Source organism: Eublepharis macularius, chromosome 2 (assembly GCF_028583425.1).
Source record: "Eublepharis macularius isolate TG4126 chromosome 2, MPM_Emac_v1.0, whole genome shotgun sequence".
Taxonomy (NCBI): domain Eukaryota; kingdom Metazoa; phylum Chordata; class Lepidosauria; order Squamata; family Eublepharidae; genus Eublepharis; species Eublepharis macularius.
The window spans coordinates 120,033,786-120,058,017 of record NC_072791.1 but is presented as its reverse complement, the minus strand read 5'-3'; the positions used below and the strand labels follow the sequence as shown (position 1 = coordinate 120,058,017).

Sequence of the window (24,232 nt, the reverse complement as noted above, 5' to 3'; positions counted from 1 at the left end):
GAAATCAAAGAGAATTCGTCTTGAAAGAGGAACCACTTGCTATACCTAAAAAAGAAAATTTTTGGAAAAGGAATGATCCTTATCCTCTGTAATGATCCTACTAGGCTGCATTAGTGCAGTCTGAAGTGAACCACCTTATTTTAAATTTATGTATGTTTTATAAGAATGCAGCCACCCCACTAAAATGTTCAGGGACCAATTCCAGCTCTGAGTTTGAAGCCATGAGAATCCCCAATTCAAACTACATGGTAGTAGCATCCAGATCCTTCTGGGATGATCTGGAATCGATGTGTCCAAATGCTAACACCAGGTATAAGGCTGGGTAGAATTAGAATGACACTGGATATCATGGCATGACAGACTGTGATAAAGTGGCTCAAAGAAAGTTGATAGGGGTTTTGTTATTGTTATTGACTTAAGCTTTCATTCTGGGACAAAATTTATTATATGTTGATTTATTAAATTATTATATTTTAAATTTAAAATGAATTGTACGTAGCTATAATGTGTCAATAATTCATTAAACTAAACAAAAACAAAAACAGGATATATATATATATATATATATATATATATATATATATATATATATATATATATATCCACTTTTTCCAACTTTATAATCATCAATCTTGACAAATTACCAATAAATTTAACATATTACTGCTGTAAGACCAATAAGCCTGGTAAAGTATCTTTTCATATAGGTGGCAGATTTTAAAATTGCATTTCCCACATATTATTGGGGTGCTAATGGATGCCTCTCAACTGATATCTGTCTCAAGCTGTAAGTATTTGATGGTCCTGTGTATTCAGTATATGTAATCACTGAGTAATAAAGTAGTAATGTCAAAATAACGCAAAAAGAGCTTTATGATCCATTTCAAATTCTTAAAAACAGCTTTCAGTTTGCTCAAAGCAATGTATTCCTTTTACAACATTAAATGTAAGCAACCACAACATAAAGTACACATTTCTCTCCCAATCCTTGATTAGTCTCATTAGCTTTCTTGTAGCTTACAGCATGCAAAACCTACTTTGCATCACATTATGTGTTCTGAAACAACAACACTTTAATCACACTGGGTATTAACAAAACAATCCTTCCTGAACAGCATGCCTTTAATTATTCCCTTGCCTCTTAATCTATCATATGGAGGCAAAAAAAGAAGAAATTTCATTTTTTCTGCTCCAGAACATTGGCTGTGGATATTAGAGTATTCATATGTGGCATTCTATTAGAGCATGGATATTAGAGTATTTGTATGTGGCATCATGGAAATTACTACAACACAGGGTTGCCACTGAATTACATAATCCCACTATTTCTACTCACAAACAACTGTATCATTTTTACCTCCCCCTTGTCAAATAGATTCCAACAATTGTCTTTGTACTAATTTTTCCTGTAAAATATTCACAATTTTCAATGTTACGTTTGCAACAATTGTATAGAAATGGTTTATAAAACATAAATGGCACAAAAATAGTGCTGCATGGATTAAAGCTAGAGGCATCATCTGCAATGGAAATGGACAAAAATGAAAAGAGACAATACTTGTACATTTCTACCACAATATAAAGATGGTGGACAGAAGGGATCCACAAAAACTGTTTAAGCTGCTCAAAAAAGTGGCTGTTGCCTACATACTATTTCCCTCCTTTGAACCGGCATCATGTCCAGTCCTCATACTCCAAAAGGAGTTTTTTAAACTCCTTTGTTCATTTTTGGAGTTTGGGAAGGAAAACATTATGAAAGACTGTGTGTGGGGGGGGGGGGAAGGATATGCTAATGAATTTTACAATCTTACCTGGTATTTGGCCAGGATTTCTCACTATATGACCTAAAAAAAATCAGTGGGTTTTCAGCATACTTGCCTCTACTGGGCATTAGCCATAAATGAGTTATTTTACACATTTCTACATTTTTAGTAATACAGATGGTTACGAAGATGTGAACCAAACCTGACAAATTGTGTAGCCATTTCTAGGCACTTCTCTGAGGCTCTGTGGCCCATTTCATTACTTTTTGTTTTATTATATGTCAATCTTTTCATTTTTGCCTATTTTCACGGCTGATGTTTATTATGCTTGTTTCTTCCATGTCATTTTATATCATGGATACCTATTACTTATTTATTGCATCCATAGTTCATGGAATAAAGGACACAGTTTGTATAGGATTCCCAAGAGGTCTCCCACCCAGGCACCAACCAGATCTTAAATTCAACAGCCTTGCTGTATCCTTCCTTCCTTCCTTCCTTCCTTCCTTCCTACCTACCTACCTACCTACCTACCTACGCTGTCTTTCCACCCAAATTGGTTCCCCAAGGCAGCAAACATCAAAACATTAGAACGCTGAAAACATTAAAGCAGCTTTTAAAATAAGACATATAAAGTATATAAAATTCAATAAAACATATAGACATACAAGCATAATCAGGAAGGAGGGCCATTAAGAGTTTGGCTCCCAAAGCAAAAAAGTCTTCACTCAGTGGCCAAAGACAATATTAGAGGGAGACCGACTAATCTCTCTGAGGGCCAAGCTACACATGACGAATGACACTTGAACGGCAAGTGGATTAAGTGGAGGGCAAGTGAACAGGGAGAAATACACTTGCCGTTCAAGTGTCATTCATCATGTGTAGCTTGGCCCAGAGAAGAGAGTTCTAAAGTTTTGGAACCATGATGAAGATAGCTCTTTCTCGGGCTGCCATTTGTCCAGCCTCAGATGGCAGGAGCACTCAAAGCAGGACTTCCAAAGATGATTGTAGCGGATAGGTACATTCATATGGGAGAAATTAGTCCTTAATGTATGCTGACCCCAAGGTTTTTTCCTTCTTCTCTGAGGAAAGGAGGATATCTTGAAGCTGGGTGATTCCCACCCTCCAATCCCACAGGAACTAAGAGCCAAGCTACAAGTGACGCCTGACACAGGTTGGACACTTGTCAGCTTCCCTCAAGTTTTGATGGGAAATGTAGGCGTCCTGGTCTTGCAGCTGTAATGGAGAGCCAAGCTGTAAAACCAGGACGCCTACATTTCCCATCAAAACTTGAGGGAAGCTGACAAGTGTCCAACCTGTGTCAGGCGTCACTTGTAGCTTGGCTCTAAGTCAAACTTCCTGTCTTCCTGGTGGTGTTGCCCTTCCATTTGGTAACTCCGAAAGCAGTAATGAAGCTCTATTACTGTTAAATAAATAACTCAGAAAAAGGAAACATATTGAACATGGAAGAACAGGAAGAACATATTAAATAAATAAGAAGGAAGAACTGGAACTGGAATATAACTTGAAAAAGGCTTTGCGATGACTCTGGGAGAGACAAGATGTCCTAATTTCCTCAGAGGAGAAGGATCCTTCATGATAAATGCCCAATGGTCCATTTTCCCTCTGAGGTGGAGAACATCTTGAAGCTGGGATCTCCCACTGCAGTGTCCTAATATCTGGCTGGGTCACTGTCTTCTAGTTGGAACATGTGTTGAAGAACTCTTCTGTTAAAGGCTGCATCAGCGGAATCATAGGTGTTTAGTTTGTAATGTCTGATGAAGGTGAATATAGAAGACAATGTAGCTGCCCTGCAAACCTCTTCTACCATGGCACGTTTTGAAAAAACTGTGGGTTTTGCTGCGCTGTGCATTGAATGAGCTGTAATCCCTGCAGGTATGTTGCGGCCTTGAAGTTTGTAAGCTTCCACAATGCACGACCTAAGCGGCCAGCTAAAGGTTGTCCTGGACATTTTCTTGCCCTTGTTGGACATTTTCTTGCCCTTGCCCTTGAGGATGTTCTGACTTCTTTGGATTTAGAGATTAATACTATTAGAGCCCGGTGCACGTCTAGGGTGTGCCATGCCTTTTCCATTGGATGAGACAAGTTTGGACAAAACAAAGGTAGATAAATTTCCCGGATCCTGTGAAAGGTGTTCACCTCAGGAATGAATGTGGGGTCTGGTCTCCGAATTACCTTGTCCTTATGAAATATGCAGAGATCTGGAGCGACTGACAAGACTCCCAGCTCTAAGACCTTTCATACTGAAGTGACTGCTGTAAGAAAGAGGGTCTCATCTGTAGCCATTTGAGGTGTGTCTCCCTGATAGGCTCCAAGGGTGGTTTGGTAAGAGCTGAAAGCACAGTGTAAAGACTCCAGGTAAGGAATCTGTGTGTCTGTGGAAGATCCATGAATGATGCTCCCCTGAAGAATCTGTGTAAATGAGGGTGTCTTGAGAGGCTGTGAACTTGATATTAGGGCAGAATTTGTCGCTAAGGCTGCTGCTTGAGGTCTTAGAGTTGGTGCTCAAAGGCCATTGGCATGACTGTCCTGTAGAAAGAGTACAGATTCCAATGGAGGTTCAGCTGTGTTGACACCTTTCCATTGGCACCATCTGACAAAGGTTTTCCACGTTGTGTTATATATTCTGTTGGTGGATGTTTTTCTGGAAGCCAAGAAGGTGTTGATCACCTCCTGTGAGTATCCTAAGCATGCAAGATATTTCCATTCAATCTCCATGTGATCAAGTGGAGCAGTTCTGAATGCAGTTGCCACACTGGGCCCTGGTGGGACATGTCTGGAGAGACCAGGCTTGTCACTGACCACTTCTGCAGAGTTGAGAACCATGGGCACCTGGGCCAGTTCAGTACAACCACTATCACGTCCACTCTTTGTTTTCTGATTTTCTTCAGCCACTTTGGGAGAACTGGAGTGGGTGGGAATGCATACAGCAGAGCCTGTCGTCACTGTGACGTCAGCGCATCTGTCACTTCTGCTTCCAGGTGGAAGTACTGGGAAAAGAATATGCTCACCTGTCAGTTTGTCGAGGAGGCAAACAGGTCTACATGAGGACTGCTGAAGTGTTTCGTGATTAGGTGAAACAGATCTGACAGTAGGGACCATTCCTCCTGTTGAAAGGTTGCCTGCTGAGACAGTTTGCTTGCACGTTCAGGATGTGCTTGATGTGCTCTGCTCTGATGGAGGTCAGTTTCTTTTTGGCCCAGGACAGGATTCACAGAACCTCCCTCTGGAGGAAAGGTGCCCTGAAGCTCCCTAGTGGTTGATGAAGGCCTTGACAGATACATTGTTCTGATTAGCCCATGACAGGTTTGAAATATAGAAGGGCCATTCGTATTGCTCGAAGCTCCAAAAGATTGATTGGGAGCTGCTTTTCTATTTCTGACAAATGACCCTGTGCCGGAGAACCCTCCATTATGGCTCCCCAGCCTGTCAGGCTGGTGTCTGTCAAAATTTGCTTCAAGGAGGGAAGGCTGTACCATTTCCCTTGTAATCGGTTGGACATCTTTGCCCACCATTTTAGGTCAGTCTTCGCGATGACTGGAACATGGAAAGGTAAGTCCCTCTTGTTCATGATCTGGAACTGTTATGGTCTGAGCAGATGTTGTAGATGTCTGGTGTGCATATGGTCCCATTGAATGGCATCCATGCTGGAGATGAGGAGTCCCATCAACCTGGGTAGAGTAATCTCTGAGGAAGATTTGGCTTTGATGTTAGCGAGAGACATTTGTCTGATCTTTTCTGCTTTGGTTTTGGTCATGAAAATGCATTCTCAATTTTTATCTAGGATCACTCTGAGGTGCTCGAGTCTTTGACTGGGCCTGAGGGAGCTCTTTAAGAGGTTGAATTGAAACCCGAAGTCCTGCAGAAACCTGATAGTGGTTTCTGTATTTTTTGATGCTTGTGATCTGGAACCTAACCGAATGAAGAGAGTGTCTAGATAAGGATGTATGTGGATGCCTTTCTCTCTGAGTTTGGTGATGAGATGAATTAAGATCTTTGTGAATACCCACGGGGCCATGGATAGGCCAAAAGATAGTGCCTGAAATTGCAGGTGATCTCCTTGTACACAGAATTGCAGGAACCCCCTGTGATTGGAAGAGATGGGGACATGGAGGTAGGCTTATCTCAGATCCAGGGTATCAGTCCATGGCAGTTAGACCCCCAAGTTCTCCACAGTTAACACACAGGTGTTCCAGTTGAAGTAACTTTATTAGAGATCCATTCAGTTCAAGGTGCTCAGACAGTGGAATTGGCAGAAGTGATGTATGTGGGGCTAGCAGTGTTAGTTATAGGGGATATTCCAGCCTTTTGGAAAGAGGACCGCTAATGGGGGGGAGGTTGGAGTGAGACATTGTTTTAGAGTAGACAGTGAGAAAGATGAACTTATATTTGGTTCTCAAGAAGGATACATTTCAAGCCAGCTTCAGCTGGCAGTCAAGGACACTGGCTCAGCGGAGCGAGAAAGAGAAAGTAAGCATTTGCGAGATAACCTACTGGCATTGCAGCAATAAAGAACTTTCCATACTCTCAGAGACCAGAGGCAGAGCCCATATACATTCATGGCATATATACTGGAGGCTTATATGACACAAGGATGTGAGGAATTCTCCTGGTAGCAGTGCTTCTGTAATAGATTGCAGAGATTCCACCCTGAAGTGTTTTACTCTCATTGTTGAACTTGTTAAAATATTTCAGGTCCAGGATTGTTCTCCAGTCTCAGTTTCTCTTGGGGATGGTGAAAAAGATGGAGTACACACCTGTCCCTTGTTCTGCCCTCGGAACTGGTTCTATGGCCCATATGTTGCATAGATGGTGAATGGCTTCCAAAGTTTTTAGGAACGTTTCTTATCTTGGTTGAAATGGAGAGAGAAGGAAGCAATCTGGTGGGATGCTTTGAAATTCTAGGACGTATCCTGAGCGAACTATTTCCAGTGACCAGCTGTCTGCTTGGAAGTAGATCCATATGCTCTGAGACTGCAGAAGACATCCCCACACCAGAAGTTCTTTATAGTCATGCCTTGTTGGACTTGAGCTCATGAATCAGTCTGTTGTTCCTCTGCTGGAACTGCCTTCCAAAGTGGTTGTAGGAGAAACCCTTCCGAATGGTTGCTTGTAGGAGGTCCAGGAGAAAGACTTGTTGCCTCTGGAAAATCTGCAGAATTCCCTGAGAGTGAAAGGAATGGTTCATTGATGGTCTCCTATCATGGCGATGTAGAGACCTGAGCAGTGCCCTCTTCTTGTTTTTGGTTTCCACCAAGATCTTGTCAAGTGAAATCTTGACAGTTTGTTACCTTGGTAGGCGGAGATGATGGCTTTGGAGTGGTAGTGGCGCATCTGGTGGCCATGGCAGAAGCTATGGTTCTAGCAGAGAATGACATGGAATCCAATCTCGTGTCCTCCATGAAGCAGTTGGTTGTAAGAATCCTATTGGCCCCTTCAGCTAGCCTTCTGTAGTTGGAATAAGTTGTAGCATTTTCTGTGATCATACAATTGATGCCCTGGTGACCATAGAGGCAATGACTGAAGCCTTTATGGCCATGGTGGTAGCTTCATATGCCTTTCTTAGGGTGGAATCTACTTCCTTGTCCATGTTATTGTGGATGGAACCTTCCTCGTCTGCTGAGAGGAGCTCAGACAATTGCAGAGCTGTTACTGGGGCATCTATCAGAGGTACCTGCAGAAACTGGTTAGTAAAAGATGGTAAGGGGTACAGATTTCTAACTAAACCCAGGGGGGATTTGTTGGAAATTGGCTTGACCCATTCTGCCTTTAGTTGTTTCTCAAAGAAGTCAGGAAACGGAAACATCTTTTCAGATGTATCTGATCTTGGGAAAAACTCCTTATTTCCTTTGGGCCTAGACTTGGGCTCTGTGGAAGGAGGATTGGTTTCCTCCCCTGAAGGGGGAGATCCAGGCTAGACATAGTTTTTGAAAACAAGTAGACTTAATCTTCAAATGTGAAGAACCACATAGATTGGTTGGAGACAGTCATGTCTTCCTCTTCCTCATCGGAGAGGAACTCCCTGTTTCCTCTGTCTACAAACTCAAATTCATCTCCATCACAGGAAAGGGAATCCCAAAGGGGAGTTCCCACGTCTGTGCAGCCAAGGTCACCCTTGAAGTGGGTTTTCCTATGTTCCTCCCTGGGGAAGTAAGACCCTGGGGATAGTTGTGAGGAGCCCTTGTCATCCTCCTCCATCTTGTATTGAAAGTCAGCAATTTCCTTCCTTACCACCAGTCTCAGAGCCTTAGAGAGATCATTAGGTATAGCCATGGAAGAGGGCCCTGGTGCTTTACACGCGGTCTGTTGATCTGAGAAGGCATTGCGAGGCTCAGGGTGGAATGTTGCCTCTGATGTTCTAGGATGCTTGGCTTTTTCTTCTCCCCTCTGCACATGTAATGAAGGGACAACGATTAGGGCTTGGGGGGCTGCCATGCCAGCTGAGGCCCACCTTGCACTGGCTAGGCCATGAATGGCTGCTGCGCTGCCTTGAGGTAAAGGATCATCGGCTAGGCCCTGAATGGTTGCTGCGCTGCCACCGGAGGAAGGGATGCTGGTTAAACCTTTGATGGCTTCCATGCTATTCTGGGAGGCTTGGTTTTGGTGCAGCTTTTTGGCATGCTTCGGGGCCCTCTGTTGCGTCTCTGGCTGGGCTATAGGCTGGTCAGCCTTGCTTCTGGCTTCCTCACAATTCACGCCTGTTGCTGCTGGCTGGTTGTTGACTCTGGCATTGGGGTGTGGCAATGAGGGGAGCTGCCAGCTCTCCCTCCGATAAGAAGCTGTCTGGTGTGCTCACCTCCATGCTGGGAGTGAGAGGCCTGGGCTGGAGCTGAGGAGGCTGCTGCTGCAGCTGATAGAAAGAGCAGGAGGAGAAGGTGGGGGGAAGGATACAGAGAGAATCTCAGAGGCTTCCTGGCGGTGAGAAATGCTGCCAGGGAATAAGATGAATGGAGCAGAGAGCAGGAGCAGTTAAGCAGATGAATGGAGCAGAGAGCAGTTAAGAAGGAAATAAGATATAAGAAGTAAGAAGTTAAGATAATGAAAGTGCAAATAGTGCATGCTAGTGCCTACAGAGCTGCTCTCCATATGAGGCAGAAATGAAAACTGAATGGAAGGGCAACACCACCAGGAAGACAGGAAGTTTGACTTAGTTCCTGCCTCCCTGATTGGAGGATGGGACTCACCTAGCTTCAAGATGTCCTATTCTTCAGTCAAACCTTCCCCCCACCAGTAGCCCTTTAGTTTGGTTGTGATTAAGTTTCAGCTTGTTACCCTTCATCCATCCCTAAAACTACCTCTAGGCACCTGCTAAATGTTGCCACAGCCTCCCTGGTACCTGCCTGAAGCATGAGATAGAACTGAGTGTCATCTATGTATTGGTAAGCAACGCAGCCCAAATTTCTGGACAACCTTTCCTAGCAGTTTTACGTAGATGTTGAAAAGCAAGGGGGACAATATAAAATCTTGCAGGACCAGGTAGACCAGAGACCAAGAGGTAGACAGCCCTCTCTAAGCACTACACTATGAAACCTACCTTAGAAATAAGGACCAAAACCACCACAGAACTGTGCCTCCCAGTCCAAACCCTGAAAGGCTGTCCAAAAGGATTCAATGATGGATGATACCAAAAGCCACTAAAAAGTCCAGGGGAATTAACAGGGTCATGTTCCCACTATCCATCACTCCAAACAGGTCATACACCAGGATTACCAAGGTCATTTCAGCACAACAACCAGGCCTGAAACCAGACTTGAATGGATCCATACAATATGCTTCATTCAAGAATCCCTGAAGTTGCCCAGCCACCACTAGTTCAATCACCTTACTCAAGGATGGTACATTTGAGACTGGATGGTAGATATTCAAAACTCATCGTTCCAGAGTAGGTTTCATGTATCTATTATCTTTGGATCCTTGTTGATCTAGTGAGCATGGAAATGTCTTCAATGACAACCTTCCATAAGAGTACCACCACCAAGGAATTAATGTTAACATCACTGAAACATCTCAAGATAGTTTACAACTATTTTGCTTGAAAATGTGGAATGTAAAATTCATTTTTGAATAAGGGCAGCATTATTTAAACACCATCCCAGTTGGTCATTTTGCATGGAACTTGGGATACCCCTAATGATTTCATTTGTATTCACCTGCTTTTGCTGCTTATAGACTTAACTCGAATTTTAATGCCATTACTGATTTTAATGCTATTTGAATGTAAAGTATATACCATTTGATGCATAAAAGCTACCAATTTTAATGGAAATAATTCAATCGAATTCTTAGTATGGTCAGAAAAAAGATGTCTGCAGCTTTGCTTTAAGTAATGAGAAACTCATGGCAGAAACAGGGAGGTTTGGTTTCAAAAAGATGTTTATGACATTTTGAAAGAGCTCCAGAGGGAAAGGTTGAGAAAATCCTACAGTCATTGCACCTGCAGATCACAGGATCCAATCCCATTTTTTCTAATGATTTTTTAAAAAACAATTACCTGAGTAAATTGCCAGTAAAGCTTCATTCTTTTGGCTTTGGCATAGCTGCATTCAATTAGCCGGGGTCTGCTGTTCACATCCACCAGGCATCTGTTGTCATCATCGTCTATGGTGGGACTCAGAACACCCACATGGATTTGCTGGTTACCTGTGTAATAGACATTCTGGAACAAAAAACAAAGGACAACTTCAGACTTTGAAGGTGATAGCAACATTTCTTTTAGCAGCTAATGGCATGAACCAATGCCTGGGCCAGGACTGATTTTCATTCCTACCACAGTCTGCAAAATATCTTTTTCTAGTACAAAGCAATGCAATATTTTAAAACACTATTTTGGAACAATGTTTTGATCAGCTAGCAAACAAAGAAGTGAACTTTATCTGCATGGTGGAGAAATAAAATAATGATCACAGGCATAAAAATAGCAAGCAGATTGTATTCAGATAAGAAACCACTACACGTATTGATTAAAATAATGTAATATTAGAATAACAACATATTTAAAATACAAAGGACAACAAAGAGTAATACCAGCAGAACAGGGCTTACAGCGTTTTGGGAACCATGTATAAATGGGTCAAAAAATGAAAATGAAGCTTGGAGAAGACAGTTGCCAACTGAATTGAATTTGAGTGAAATGTAAATATTAAAAGAGACAGGAGAACTAGCGATGTGAAGAACTGAAGTAGACAAAAGCCTGAACGCATTTCACCTATTTTACAGTGCAACCCTAAAAATGCTTTCCTGGGAGTAAGCCCAATTGAACAGACAGGGTAGGACTCTAAGTAGACTTACTTAAGATTGGTCTCTTAATGCTCCATAGCCTACTAAGGAAAAGTTTTTCTCTCAATAAACTAAAGATGTACATTTTCTTAATAACAAATGACAACATAAACAGAAGTATCACTTTCACTAACTTAATAAAAATGAACAGGAAAAGAAATATTTGGTAATTATTCTGATGCCCAGCTGTCTGCTTTAGAGAATTCAAACTGAGTTCTGGTGTTGTTCACAGAAATGCTAATCAGCAGGAAGATTGTTCTGGTTGGGTGACATCACTTGTCATGCACATATCTGTGTAGTTACACTCTCCCACTGCTGTGCCTCCTGTGAAGCCCTAAAATAAGGTCAGATCAGAAGGCTTCCAACTCCTCCAGAATTTAACAAATAATGTTCTTGGATTCAGAGTGTTGTATTTATTAATAAATATTGTATGGGTCAGTCTTGATTAGGAAATGGTTCAGAGAGAAGCTTGGTGAAGGAATAGGGACTTTAAACTATATTATTGTGTACTGTCTGTTGCTTTAAGTATCTTCCTACTGGATAGTTTCTGCATTGTTTAATATAACATGTTAAATTGTTTATGCTTTGTTTCAACATTGCTTTAGATATGTATCAGATTTCTACTTGTGTATTGTATTGTTTATTGAATGTCCAGCCATTGATTGTATTGGCTTACACTGTGTAATCTGCCTTGAATCTCAGTGAGAAAGGTGGACTATAAATAAATATGAAAATAAAATGTATTCACCTTAATCCAAGATGGGTAGCCATGTTAGTCTGTCTGTAGCAGTAGAAAACAGCAAGATTCCAGTAGCACCTGAAAGACTAACAAAATTTGTGGTAGGGTATGAGCTTTTGTGAGCCACAGCTCACTTCTTCAGATACCAATCTGAAGTATCTAAAGAAGTGAGCTGTTGCTCACAAAAGCTCATACCCTACCACAAATGTTGTTAGTCTTTCAGGTGCTACTGGAATCTTGCTCTTTTCACTTTAATCCAGGTCTTGAGAAGCATGAGATGTACCTAAGTACATAAGGCAGTAGCCTGTTCATAAATTACAGCGTTTCCATGTACATTCCATGTACCTTGTACACTTGGTTGTTCTTTATATGTCTGTTGAGTAACTCATGTAACAGTCAATGCATGTACAGCTGAATGTGTGATTCAAACCCCACATTTATTCAAGTACTAGTCCCCCTTTTTAATTTGTAATGTGAACACACATTGGCTGTTTCTTAAAAACAGATGTACTCATGTATGGGCTGGATGTACATGCATTCACTGTAACATGTGAACAGGACCCGTTTTATCCTGTTACGAGACACATGTTCTTGACTGTATTCTTTGCCCTTCATAGATGGAACAATGTAACTGGATTGGGCTGGTTGAGTGGGTCCAGTGGATGATAAATACCTGAGATAGGATGTAACTACAGCAAGTTTGAAAGAAATGATCATGAGAAATCTCCTGAAGAAGCTGTCCGTGGAACCAAATGAACTAAATAATTTACTGCCTAGTGGCTAACATTCCATTCTTGGACAAGATTCTTTGATGTTGTTGGCTACACAAACTTCAAGCAATCTTGGAGGAAGCCAAGAATCTAGACCCATTTCAATCCAGGTCTGGTTTGGGGCATAAATGGCTTTGGTTACACTTACTGGCAATCTCCACTAGTTCAGTAAGAGGAGGCATGAATCTCTTATGATTCTCTTAGATCTCTTGGTGGCTTTCGATACTATCAACCATCATATCCTTCTGGAAAGGCTAGCTGGGTTTGCAGTGTGGGGGAAAGAACACCATGCATTGGTTATGTTCTCACCTGGCTGGCCAATTCAAGGTGCTGGGGATTGCTAATTAGACTTTTGGCATTTGTGCCATGTGGCCCAAAGGGGTCCATTTTGTCCCAGTTTAAAATATATTTTTGTAAACTTGGAGGAATCTCCAAGTTTGCAGAAAAATAGGAAAACTTAAAAGATATATATATCCCACCAAAAGCAAAATGTGGTGTTTGTGTGGCATTATGTATAGCCCTCACCAGGAGGTGGTGGTCTGGAAAAAGGGATAGAAATAGAAGAGGAGAGGGGAAGGAGAGCCAAGAAGAGACATGAGGTAAAGTGGCAGCCAAAGGAAGAACAAAGTGGTAAAAGACAGATGGAATGTAAGAAAATAATCAGAAAATATTTTTGGAGAGAGGGGAAATGGGGGGTGGAGTAAGTGGAGGGGAGGAGAAGCAGGGGTAAGTCATAACAACAACAACAACAACAACAACAATTTATACCCTGCCTTCAGGACAACTTATCACCTCGTGGGGTGGGTGGGGCTAAGAGAGCTCCGAGAAGCTGTGACTGACCCAAGGTCACCCAGCTGGCTTCAAGTGCAGGAGTGGGGAATCAAACCCGGTTCTCTAGATTAGAGTCCTGCCGCACTGAGAGAGGTGGTACAGTATAGGCAGGAGGCTAGTGAGTGCAATGAGGGGGAGAAAAGGAATTTTTCCTGTCCCAAGTCCTCGTAAGTTTCCCTTTTGTAGTAGGAACATTTTTATCACCACCCCCACCCCCACAACAATGGTGATGGTAATAAATGATAAATAATGGTGATAATAATGATAAAATTACTGGTGCAAGGCCATGCAATGAACACATCAATGCTATGAATTGTTTCTTCAACTTTTAGCAATTTGGTAGTATTCATAGTGCAGATTTGGTACAATCTAGCTATTTCTCCAACTGAGGCATGATACACTTATTGTCCACATATTGAGCATACAAAAGCCAGTTCCGCTACAATAATAGAAGCACATTTATATTAAACATTTCCATCAACATCCTAAAAGTGTCTAACACAACCAGTACTGAACATAGCATTTATACAAAATCAATATAGCATTATGGTATTTATTTACTTAAAATAACTATATACAGTTCTCTTATAAATTCCCAAGGTAGTTTCATTAAACATTAAATCACAACAGTACATAAAAATCTCAACATAAATAACAAACATGAATAAAATACAAGTTCAACTAAAACCCAGAAACAACAGCAGTGTAAAAGCATAAATAAACCTGGCAAGTAGGCAGTTAAAATAGAAATAACGTCACATTTAAATAATCAACAGTCTGAACATGCTTGTCTGAACAAAAATAGGTTTAATTTGTTGCTGAAAGGACATTCACCTTGAGGCCAGATGAAGGGTGCCAGAGAAGAAATTCCATAATCGAGGTACCACAATTTAAAGGCCCTGTCCACCTCACCTCTGAAGATGAGAACTCACAGAGCAGAGCCTCTAATGAAGATTTCAATTGTCAGGCAAACCATACATAAAAGGTGGTCCTTTAGATATTCTGGTGCAAGACCATCTTTGACTTGAAAGGTAAATTGAGCTTGTAAATAGATGATGCAGTCAGTGGAGATTTTTAAACACTAGCTGGCAGCAGATGTTCCCTCTGCCTGCAACAATAATGCTTAGATGTGCGCAGAATGAAAATCCTGATCCACAAAAATCACATTAAAAACCCTGTTTCAGAGCCTTACTTGTGGCTCTCTGGAACAGAGCCCCTAGTCTGGCCTGCTTGGTAGTCAAGGAAACTCCTCTTCCCAACATTCTGTAATATTTTTCAATTCTGAGTGCTTTCAAGTCTCAACTTGCACTGCTGGCTTTATCAAAGTAGTGTGCAGATGCTTCTCGGTTTCCATGGGTGTTTCCCCCCATTTCCTGCCCCCAGGCAACCGACCAGCAGACCCACCTGTCAACCATTGTGGCTGGTGGACCTTTTCTGTGTAAAGAAATGCTTTTGCACACAGAAATGCTTTTACACTAGAAAAAGGACCCTTTCTGTGCACTATTACACTCAGAAAGAAAAGAGGTGCTGGTGGTGTCTCTTTGCACCATAAGGCATCAGCAGGGAGTGGGGAGGGAGGAGTCTCTCCTCCATGCAAAACAGCAAAGGATCATGTTATGTAAATGAGGATGAAATCTGGAAATAAAGGGTTGGTTTTTAAAATAGTGAGACACAGTGATGGCTGAAGCCTTGGAGTAAGGCCACCCAGTGCTGGTGTGCTCAATTTGAAATCTTCCAATTGTCCACTGTGACTGTACAAGTCCTGTGAAGGTAAGGGTGAGGAGCATTGGTGGGGTGCACAACCCTAAAAGATTGGGGTTGCCTGCTTCTGGTTTACACAGAGTAGGAAAAAAATTCAGGTAAACCTGAAACCCAAAGCAGCAAGCCGCTTCGGGTTCGGGTATTTCAGCTGATTCGGGATTATTAGGGAAGATTTGGCCATTGTTTCCAATGGGAAATGCTGCTCCCGGCTATCCAGGGGCCTGGGGGGTCATTTTCTTCTCTAATAACACCAAATTTGCAGGTGACCCTCTCCCAACCCTCCTCTCACGGTCACCCAAGTTTCAGGGAGATTGGACTTTGGGGGGGCCAAAGAAGGCTCCCAGCCGCATTATTCCCTATGAGGACTAACTTCACACCTGAGAATCATAATAAAAAAAAATTGATTAAAAATGCACAACAAAACCATATGAAGCACGTGAGTGAGCAACTAGAAGTAAACTAATGAACAACCTCCCTCAGTGCAGCATTAATAGCACATTCAAATCACAACGTACAGTCCCCCACCTTGAAACAAATTCTAACATCACACCAGAGAATCACAAACCAAAAATATATTTTTTTTAAAATTTAATTCCTTGGATTTCTGGGAACAGCATGAATAGCACATTCAAATCACAGTCCCACCTTGAAACATTTTTTTTTAAAAAAAATACTGTCCTCCCAGAGAATCCCCCAATCGGGAAGGGAAGAGCTGCTTGCTGCTACAGCGACTGGCTCTTTCTCTCAGCCAATCTCCCTTCGCTGATCACCCCCCCTCTCCCCCTCACTCTCCTGCCTCTCTCATTCCCCTCTTCCCCCTCCCATCAATTGAAAGCCGTGGGAAGAGAGCTCTTTGAAGCTTATTTCCTCTTGAAGCTTATTTCTTTTTTTCATTCAATTTTTGTTACCTTTTTTTAAAAATCAGAAAAAGGGACCAGGCTTGCTGATTTTCCAACTTCATTGATCCAGAATAGAAAAAAAGGCAGAGAATAATCCATTAACTTCTCTCAAAGCTATCTCAGACTCTTGTGCAAAAATTTCTCTGTCTCTTGCACGAGCTTACAGTCCTGGATTATGTTTCTTCTTATCAGTCAAAGTTCACCTGAAACCCTCCACAATTCTTTGTGATCATCTTCTACATTGATCCCAAAGTTCTGCTTTGACCTTTCTCCATCCCATTTATATTTCAATAAACAGAACTCCTGCCACTGCTGTGCCAAGTACTGCTTCAACAATAACCACTTCACTTCTATTATGCTCACACGATAGTATTAGGCATCAAGAAGTATCCAAGCATGGAGACCATAGTAAACATAATGATTATACAGTCTTGTTACTCATTATTAAATTTTACTCACAGAAATGAAGTGTGTGAATCTTCACACCTTAAAAAGTCTGTGTTTTTATAGAAGCCTGGGAAAGATTCCCTCTCATGGGCCTTCAGAATGCACTTCATAAGTATTTATTATTGATGTTGCATCTAACTGATAGCTTATTTCATACAAGTAGTGAGTACTTTGTTTTTGAAGTCTGATAAAATATTAATTACAAAGACAGAGGAAGACAGACCAGATATTTAATAAATTGGAGAGGGGATTTGCAAACCAGGAATCTGGGCTTATCTTTGCCAGCATATAAAAGGGCAATAGGATATTTTGAAACAGATTAAAACAGGAACTGAATATAGATTAGAAGAAATTGTGATGTTTCTGTGCAAAGCTCAGTTTAATCACTTTTGTGATTTCTGATTGTGATTTCTGAACCAGATGTAGCAACAGAGGGTATAAATCAGTACAGAATATAAAAAAGTTTTATATTTTACACTTACCCCCAAATCAGTCTATCTATTTGTTTAACTATTACAATTTACTATTTTTATCCCACTATTCAACCAATGTTAGGCACAATGGGACAGAAGAAGTAGGGTATGGAAAGAAAAAGATATGAGGAGGTGGCGGTAGTGGGAGGATAGGTTACCGGGGACAGGTGTCAGAATCCAGAGGACAAAGCAGGAACCAGTGAGAGAATTTACCTGCTTGTAAGGTTCTAATTGTCCACAATACTTAATGATTTTCTTTTGTGATATACGAGTGGGTCTCAAAAGAAGGGAAGGTGGCATGGTATAGCCCGATATCAGATCTCAGAAGCTAAGTAGGGTCAGTACTTGGATGAGACACCGTTAAGGAAGACTCTGAAGAGGAAGGCAATGGCAAACCACCTCTACTTCTCATTTGCCTTGACAGCCCCTTGCTGGGGTCACCATAAGTCAACTGTGACTTTATAGAACATACACACACAGTGGGTTTCAGAAGTCATACACTAGTACGCCCTGGTACATACTTGGGAATGACTGTTTAGATCTTTGGTATAAAAGTAACAGAGCCCACCTTCTAAAATACATTATTAATAGACGTACTTCCTTTTTAATATTCATCATCCTAAGCAAGATGCAAAATGTCTTCATCTTCTGCAGAGAGAAAAAAACCTTACTCCACTGATTTTAGTGATCTTGCCAAGTTATCATTCCTTCTATCTGGGATGGTTGTCCTCTTCGACCGAGCGTGCAGCTTTGGGAGGGACGCACGTGGAGCAGTGAGTGAGGGGACACCTGCCTAGCCAGCCAGATCAGCTGAATCAACCCTGGTGATCAATGGGGTGAGAATTTGACACAAAGGTAATAACAACTTTGAAACCCAATAATAAAGCTGATATAGACTTCACTTGATGAAGAATGCTCCCATCACTATAAATTATTCACTGAGGGCTGGTCTATCATGTAGTAAAATGTTACAGCAGGATTATCAAATTTAGCACAAGATGATTATCTACAAGATAAATAGCCATATCCCCAGTAAAAGCTTAAAGCAATAGAGACCAATTTCTAGTTGAAAGTTGGGTTTGATTCCTATGGTAGCTTTTCCAAATGAAGCCACACTGGAGAATTTTGTTGCTGTGCATTTGCAATGAGCGTAATTAATGTTATTCTGAAATGGTGTTTTACTGCTGTCCTGTTAACTGTCTTGGAAAGTGACACTGATTTGCATTGTTCTGTTTTTGTTCATCTGAAATTGCTATTTTAGAGTATGCATAGGCTTAAAAACAGAGCTGCTAGAACCTGATTATTGTTGCTTTTTATTGACAAGATGTAGTGAATTATTTCCCACTGTTCTATAAAACTGGATGGCCATATAAGCAATGAACCAACTAAGCAGACATCTATTAATATATTTAAAAATGTATTATTCCTTTTTGCTCAAAAAGAGCCCAAGGGATGCTTTCTGTGCAAAACTAAAAACATTAACCTTAACACTTACAATAAAATAAAAAGATAAACAGAGATAAGTACTAAGTGGGCAAGTACTAAGTGGGCAAGGACCATTAAAAATATCTGATCAGCTACCAAAAGCCTTGGAGAAAAGAAGCAATTTTGATACATAACACCATGGAAGTGACTCCAGGGACGATATTCCAAAACAAGGCACAGTTACAGAGAAGTCCTTGTATATAGATACTGTGAAGTATGTGCAATTTTGCCCCATTTGTATTCTTTTCATTTTCCCTGAATTGTTATTGTGAACTTTTGTACTTCACACATTTTAATTGGTGGTGTTACCAATTCTTTTGTTTTATGCTGCTACATATATGTTATGACATTTTTTACCAATGGTTGAGAAATGGTTACAAACTGCATGCATTTAATATGAAAAACCTGGAGAGAGGAAACAGAAATGGCAGAACTGTAATCCCCAGAACAGAGATGTAAAATGTCTGGAAATTTTAAAGCCATGAGAAAAATATGAGTTTGGGGAGGGGTATGGAAATTTGGGGAGAAACGTTTTGGGGAGAAACGGAAATATCTGCAATACTTTCTTATCATGCCTGAATTGTTTTAACATATGTATGAAATTTTGAATAAATGGCCTGGTTTTCTACAGGCCAATTGCAAATACATTCAGCATTCCAATACATAACCCACATACATTCCATACTCCCAAAAGTTCCTATGTTATGCATGTAGCATATATGAAAATAGAATTAAAACTAATGAAATTGGAAACATTGAATTCTTCAGTAGTACATTATAGCAAAATAAATGTGGACAACATTATTAGATATATTGTATGCCTACACACTTGAATGATCATTCTCAAGTGATGCAGATAGTCTTAAATAAAAACATCCATACTACATGCTTTGTTTTTAAGAACAAAACCTTGTCTTAAAAAGCATTTTACTGATTCCAAAAGAGAAAATATTTTCTTTCAGTGATGTCCAAAATTTCCAGTTTTTCCACTGGATTTTTTTTTAATCCTGAGAAAAATGGGGAAATACTCTTTTGTTTTTAAATCCATTTTTTCCCTGGGCCTTCACATCTCTATTCATGGATTCAGTTTTCACAGGGGTGATGCAAAATCAGAACTGTATTTTTTAGTCAAAACAATAGGGATGAGAAATTTAAAAACACCCCTAATTACTACTTGCCTACTCTAACAAAGCAGAAGCACATGGAATGGGTCTTCAGAATGAGACCACAGAACCCAGACAGGTCCAAGTTCTGTCAGTTTAACCAACACATTGCAGCTAACAGTAAGCTTTTAACAGTGCAATTCTATACAGTTATTCCTATCTAAATCCAATGAAATCAGTGGGTTCAGACTAGAGATGGGCACAAACAGGAAAAAACCTGAACATGATGTTCATTGTTCGTTGCCATCCACGAACAGGGATTCATGAACATCGATGGACAGGACATGTTCACGAACATGTTCGTAGTTGGAAGTTCGTGGGAGCCAGAATGGCCCCCTTGGGACTTAGCTGAACTTGAACCAGAGAAAGAAGAGTTTCATGTCATTTTCTGTTCACAGTGGCAAAAACTGGACTGTCTGCTGGAAGCTACTTTGAGGGGTTACAAACTGACATTCCCAATGTCCAATATGCACCAAATTTGCAGGGGACATAGTCCTCACTGTCCTCTGAAGACCCCCCCCAAGTTTCAGAGAGATTGCACCCCAGGAAAGGCATGGTCCATGGGTATCCCCCTTTCACATCATTTTCTCTTCACAGCAGCAAAAACTGGTGTGTCTGCTGGAAGCTACTTTGAGGGGTACAAACTGACCTTCCCAATGTCCAATATGCACCAAATTTGCAGGGGACATAGTCCTCACTGTCCTCTGAAGACCCCCCCCCAAGTTTCAGAGCGATTGCACCCCGGGAAAGGCGTGATCCATGGGTCTCCCCTTTCATGTCATTTTCTCTTCACAGTGGCAAAAACTGGACTATCTGCTGGAAGCTACTTTGAGGGGTTACAAACTGACTTTCCCAATGTCCAATACTCACCAAATTTGCAGGGGACATAATCCTCACTGTCCTCTGAAGACCCCCCCAAGTTTCAGAGAGATTGCACATCAGGAAAGGGATGATCCATGGGTCCCTCCCTTTCCTGTCATTTTCTTTTCACAGAGGAAAAAACTGGATTGTCTGCTGGAAGCTACTTTGAGGGGTTACAAGCCAGAAGGAGTTCAGACAGAGTTCAGACAGTCCATGCCTATGTTGGCAGGGGAACTGATTGAAAGGCACCAAGCTGTCTGGCTTTATGAATGGCTGATGAATGCCACAAAGAGGGCTTGGAATGAACACATGTTCGCTGGGAACGGAGCCTCACGAACAGCTTGCTTGTGAACAGTGGATTGGGTTGTTCGTGGCTTTTTTTTTGTTCTTATTGCTGTTCATTCCCATCTCTAGTTCAGACTGGAGTTACTCAGTATAGGACTGCATACTAAGTCCTATTAATTTCAATGATAGAATTATTATGCTTAATGATATCCAAATGAAAAAAGCAATCCTACTATATAAAAAGCTACGTGTGTTCCGGACAACTCACTTCCTGGTGTGTCAATAGAGGGCACTGCTGTGGAGCAGTACGACGCAACCTGTCCCTCCAGGGAACGCACCATGGCGGGAAGCCCAGGCTGGGATCAGGCACGGAGCAGGTGGCATTGCCTGCCCCCCACCTTCACCCAGCTGGGATCAGGAGTGGAACAACCAAAGTGGAAAACCACAGCTTAGGGACAAGACAACAACCAATGAAAATTGCAAAAGTATAATGAGCGATTATTAATAATACAAAGTGAGACAGTGCATGTCTTATCTAATTCTAAACACTTCCAGGCTATATATATCCAATTCTCATTACAATATTACACAATATCTGGCCAACTGTAGTAAATTTGCTTCTTTCAGCAAGGTGGAAGCTCAAAGACAGATGACAAAGTCAGTGTATAGAAGAGCATGGAACACTGTTCCTGTTGTAAACATTAAATAGTCTCTTGCATGTTGTTTTATCTTTCCAAATGAAACAAGAAGATGGTGAACTTCAAAGGACTGAAGACCCGACGAGGAACCGGTCATTGATAACACTTGTTTCCAGACTGCATCAGGGGTCAACAGACCTTCTCCCCATGCATCTCCAAAGCCTCACTGCTGCTTGCAATATCTCAGGCAGCAGATTGACTCGCCCCTTTCTTTTTGGCCATGCTGTTTAATGAGCAGAGAAGGTGGCAATGCTCACCCTCTGTCTTCACCCTGCTGGGATCAGGAGTGGAACAGGTGGTAATGCCCACACCCTTGTCTTCACCCAGACGGGATCAGGCCATCATGCATGTGGTTCCTGTAATGTGTGCAGCCTAATGGTGAAGCGTGAGGTCATTCGACCCGACCTATTACCTTCCAAGAAGGGCTTTACCAACTGCAGATCAGAAAATGTGGTTTATATAATCCAGTGTAAATGCCCTGCATTATACATAGGGAGCACCACCTGTGCTTTAAGAGTAAGAGTCCAAGAGCACATTTCAAGGATTAGGAATAAGGTCATGGAAGTGCCTCTGGTTAGTCATTTTCTCGAATGCAAACATCCTAACAATGAATTTAGGGTCTCTGTCATCGACCAGATAGTCCGTCCCCATGCCACTGACCTGGGTAAATTATTACTGCAAGTGGAATCTAGATGGATATTTAAATTAGACACTTTGGCCCCGCATGGGCTTAATCAGGAAATGGATCTATCGTGTTATTTATAATTTTCCCTGAATGTCTCTTATATATAAGTTCCTGTGGGATTTCACCCACAACTTGTGTAATGGAATCAGACCCTTCCTTTATAAAATTGTTGAGTCCCACTAATTGATCACATAGTCCGCAGACCAACTTTGGAGCGGTGGGAGAGCAGAGCATAGAACTGTTGTGAATTTGTGAGTACAACTTCATTAATTAAGAGAAGAGGTATGTTTGTTCATGTTTGAATCATATTTGTAATAAGTTTCTTACGTCTTCCATGTTACAGCATAGTCAGTCCTAATTGCTTCATGCCTGATGATGAAGTGAGTTTGCCTCACGAAACGGGTTAAATAGAAATATTGCTTGCTAAACCCCGTCGGCACCATAATGTGTTTATTTTGGGACTGTGAACCTTCATGAGAAGACACTCGGTTGGCTCTCCACCAAGCAGAGCTTTTCCACCTCGCTGGAACTTTGCACTTTACTCCTATATTTCGGACTGTGAATTGTTGATTGCATTTATTGTATTTTGTATATAATGTATGGACGCACCTTTTGTATTCTGAACACCTATTTATGTATTTCTTAAGTTATTTCACTGGTATTGCATTTTTGCATTGCACTTTGGCACTTTTATAAATTAAAACCAAAAATTATAATTCTGGTGGGTTTTGTAGTTTTGCAATATCTCAGGCAGCAGATTGACGCGCCCCTTTCTTTTTGGCCATGCTGTTTAATGAGCAGAGAAGGTGGCAATGCTCGCCCTCTGTCTTCACCCTGCTGGCATCAGGAGTGGAACAGGTGGTAATGCCCACACCCTTGTCTTCACCCAGACGGGATCAGGCACAGAACAGCCAGTAATGCCCACCTCCTTTCACCCACCTGGGATCAGGAGTGGAGCAGGTGGCAATGCCCACCCCCTTCACCTGGCCAGGATCAGGTGTGGAGCAGGTGGCAATGCCTGCTCCCTCTTCACGTGGCCAGGATCAGGCGTGAAGCAAGTGGCAATGCCTGCCCCCCCCCGCCTTCACCCGGCTGGGATCAGGAGCAGAGAAGGTGGCAATGTCCGCCCCCCACCTTCACCCAGCCAGGATCAGGCATGGATCAGGATGCAATGACCAGCCCCTCTTCACTCGGTTGGGATCAGGAGCAGAGCAAGTGGCAGTGCCCATCCCCCACCGTTACCCTACTGGAATCAGGCATGGAGCAGGAGGCAGTGCCTGCCCCCCCCTTCACTGGCTGGGATTAGGAGCAGAGCATGAGGTAATGCCCCCCCCTTTACCTGGCTGGGATCAGTCATGGAGGAGGAGGCAATGTCCGCTTGCTTGTCCTCCCCTTTCTAGAGCCCGTTGTATTTTTTCCCACTGCCTGCGAGGCTTGTGTGTGGTAAGTACCGAAACACACAAACTTTTTGGTGGGGAGAGTTGTTCCAGCCTCGTTTCCCATTTTAGTTGTTCCGGAAGCTGCTTTAACAAGTTGAACCACCACGTTCTATGTGTAATTTTGGCTCTTTTTTCTGTTATGCACACTCCTTGTTTGAGCTGAGAATGGTATGTGACCACCAGTGGGGTTCTGTTGCTTTGTTTGGGCCTATCTTGTAGCAGGTTTTCCCTTGGTAGCATTCTGGCTTTATCTGTTTCCTCACTACATCAGGTGGGTACTGTAATTTTAAAAATGTATGTTGCAGATCTTGTTGGTCACTAAAAGTCTTCTTGATCTCTAAAATGCCACTGGACACAAATTCTTCTGTTACCAGATCTCAGGAACTAACTCAATGTATATATTTTAACTTTTTTTGTCAAATGTAAAATTCCTTGAAAACTTCCAATTTCTTTCATTTTTTCATGTTCTTATTTGGTTTATTTTCTTCTACTTACAAATTCTACCACATACTTAAGATGGTGCTATAGACCACACAAGCAAAAGGGGGTGTAATTGCACCAATTTGCTTGCTTTTGAAAGAAGAACATTTTATTTAAAATGGTCATGTACATACCCTTTCTTGGTCAAATATCTCT

At 41.6% G+C, this 24,232-nt stretch overlaps 1 protein-coding gene across 3 annotated transcripts in view; it reads right to left on the bottom strand.

The window, feature by feature from the left end:
• The window catches only part of GALNT18 (polypeptide N-acetylgalactosaminyltransferase 18), a 515,166-nt gene that overhangs the window by 34,791 nt on the left and 456,143 nt on the right, over positions 1-24,232 (bottom strand). For all 3 annotated transcript variants that reach the window (XM_054971155.1, XM_054971154.1, XM_054971156.1), the window contains exon 10: positions 10,276-10,440. In XM_054971155.1, the coding sequence (XP_054827130.1) occupies positions 10,276-10,440 (165 nt within the window). The remainder of the gene's footprint in view (positions 1-10,275; positions 10,441-24,232) is intronic.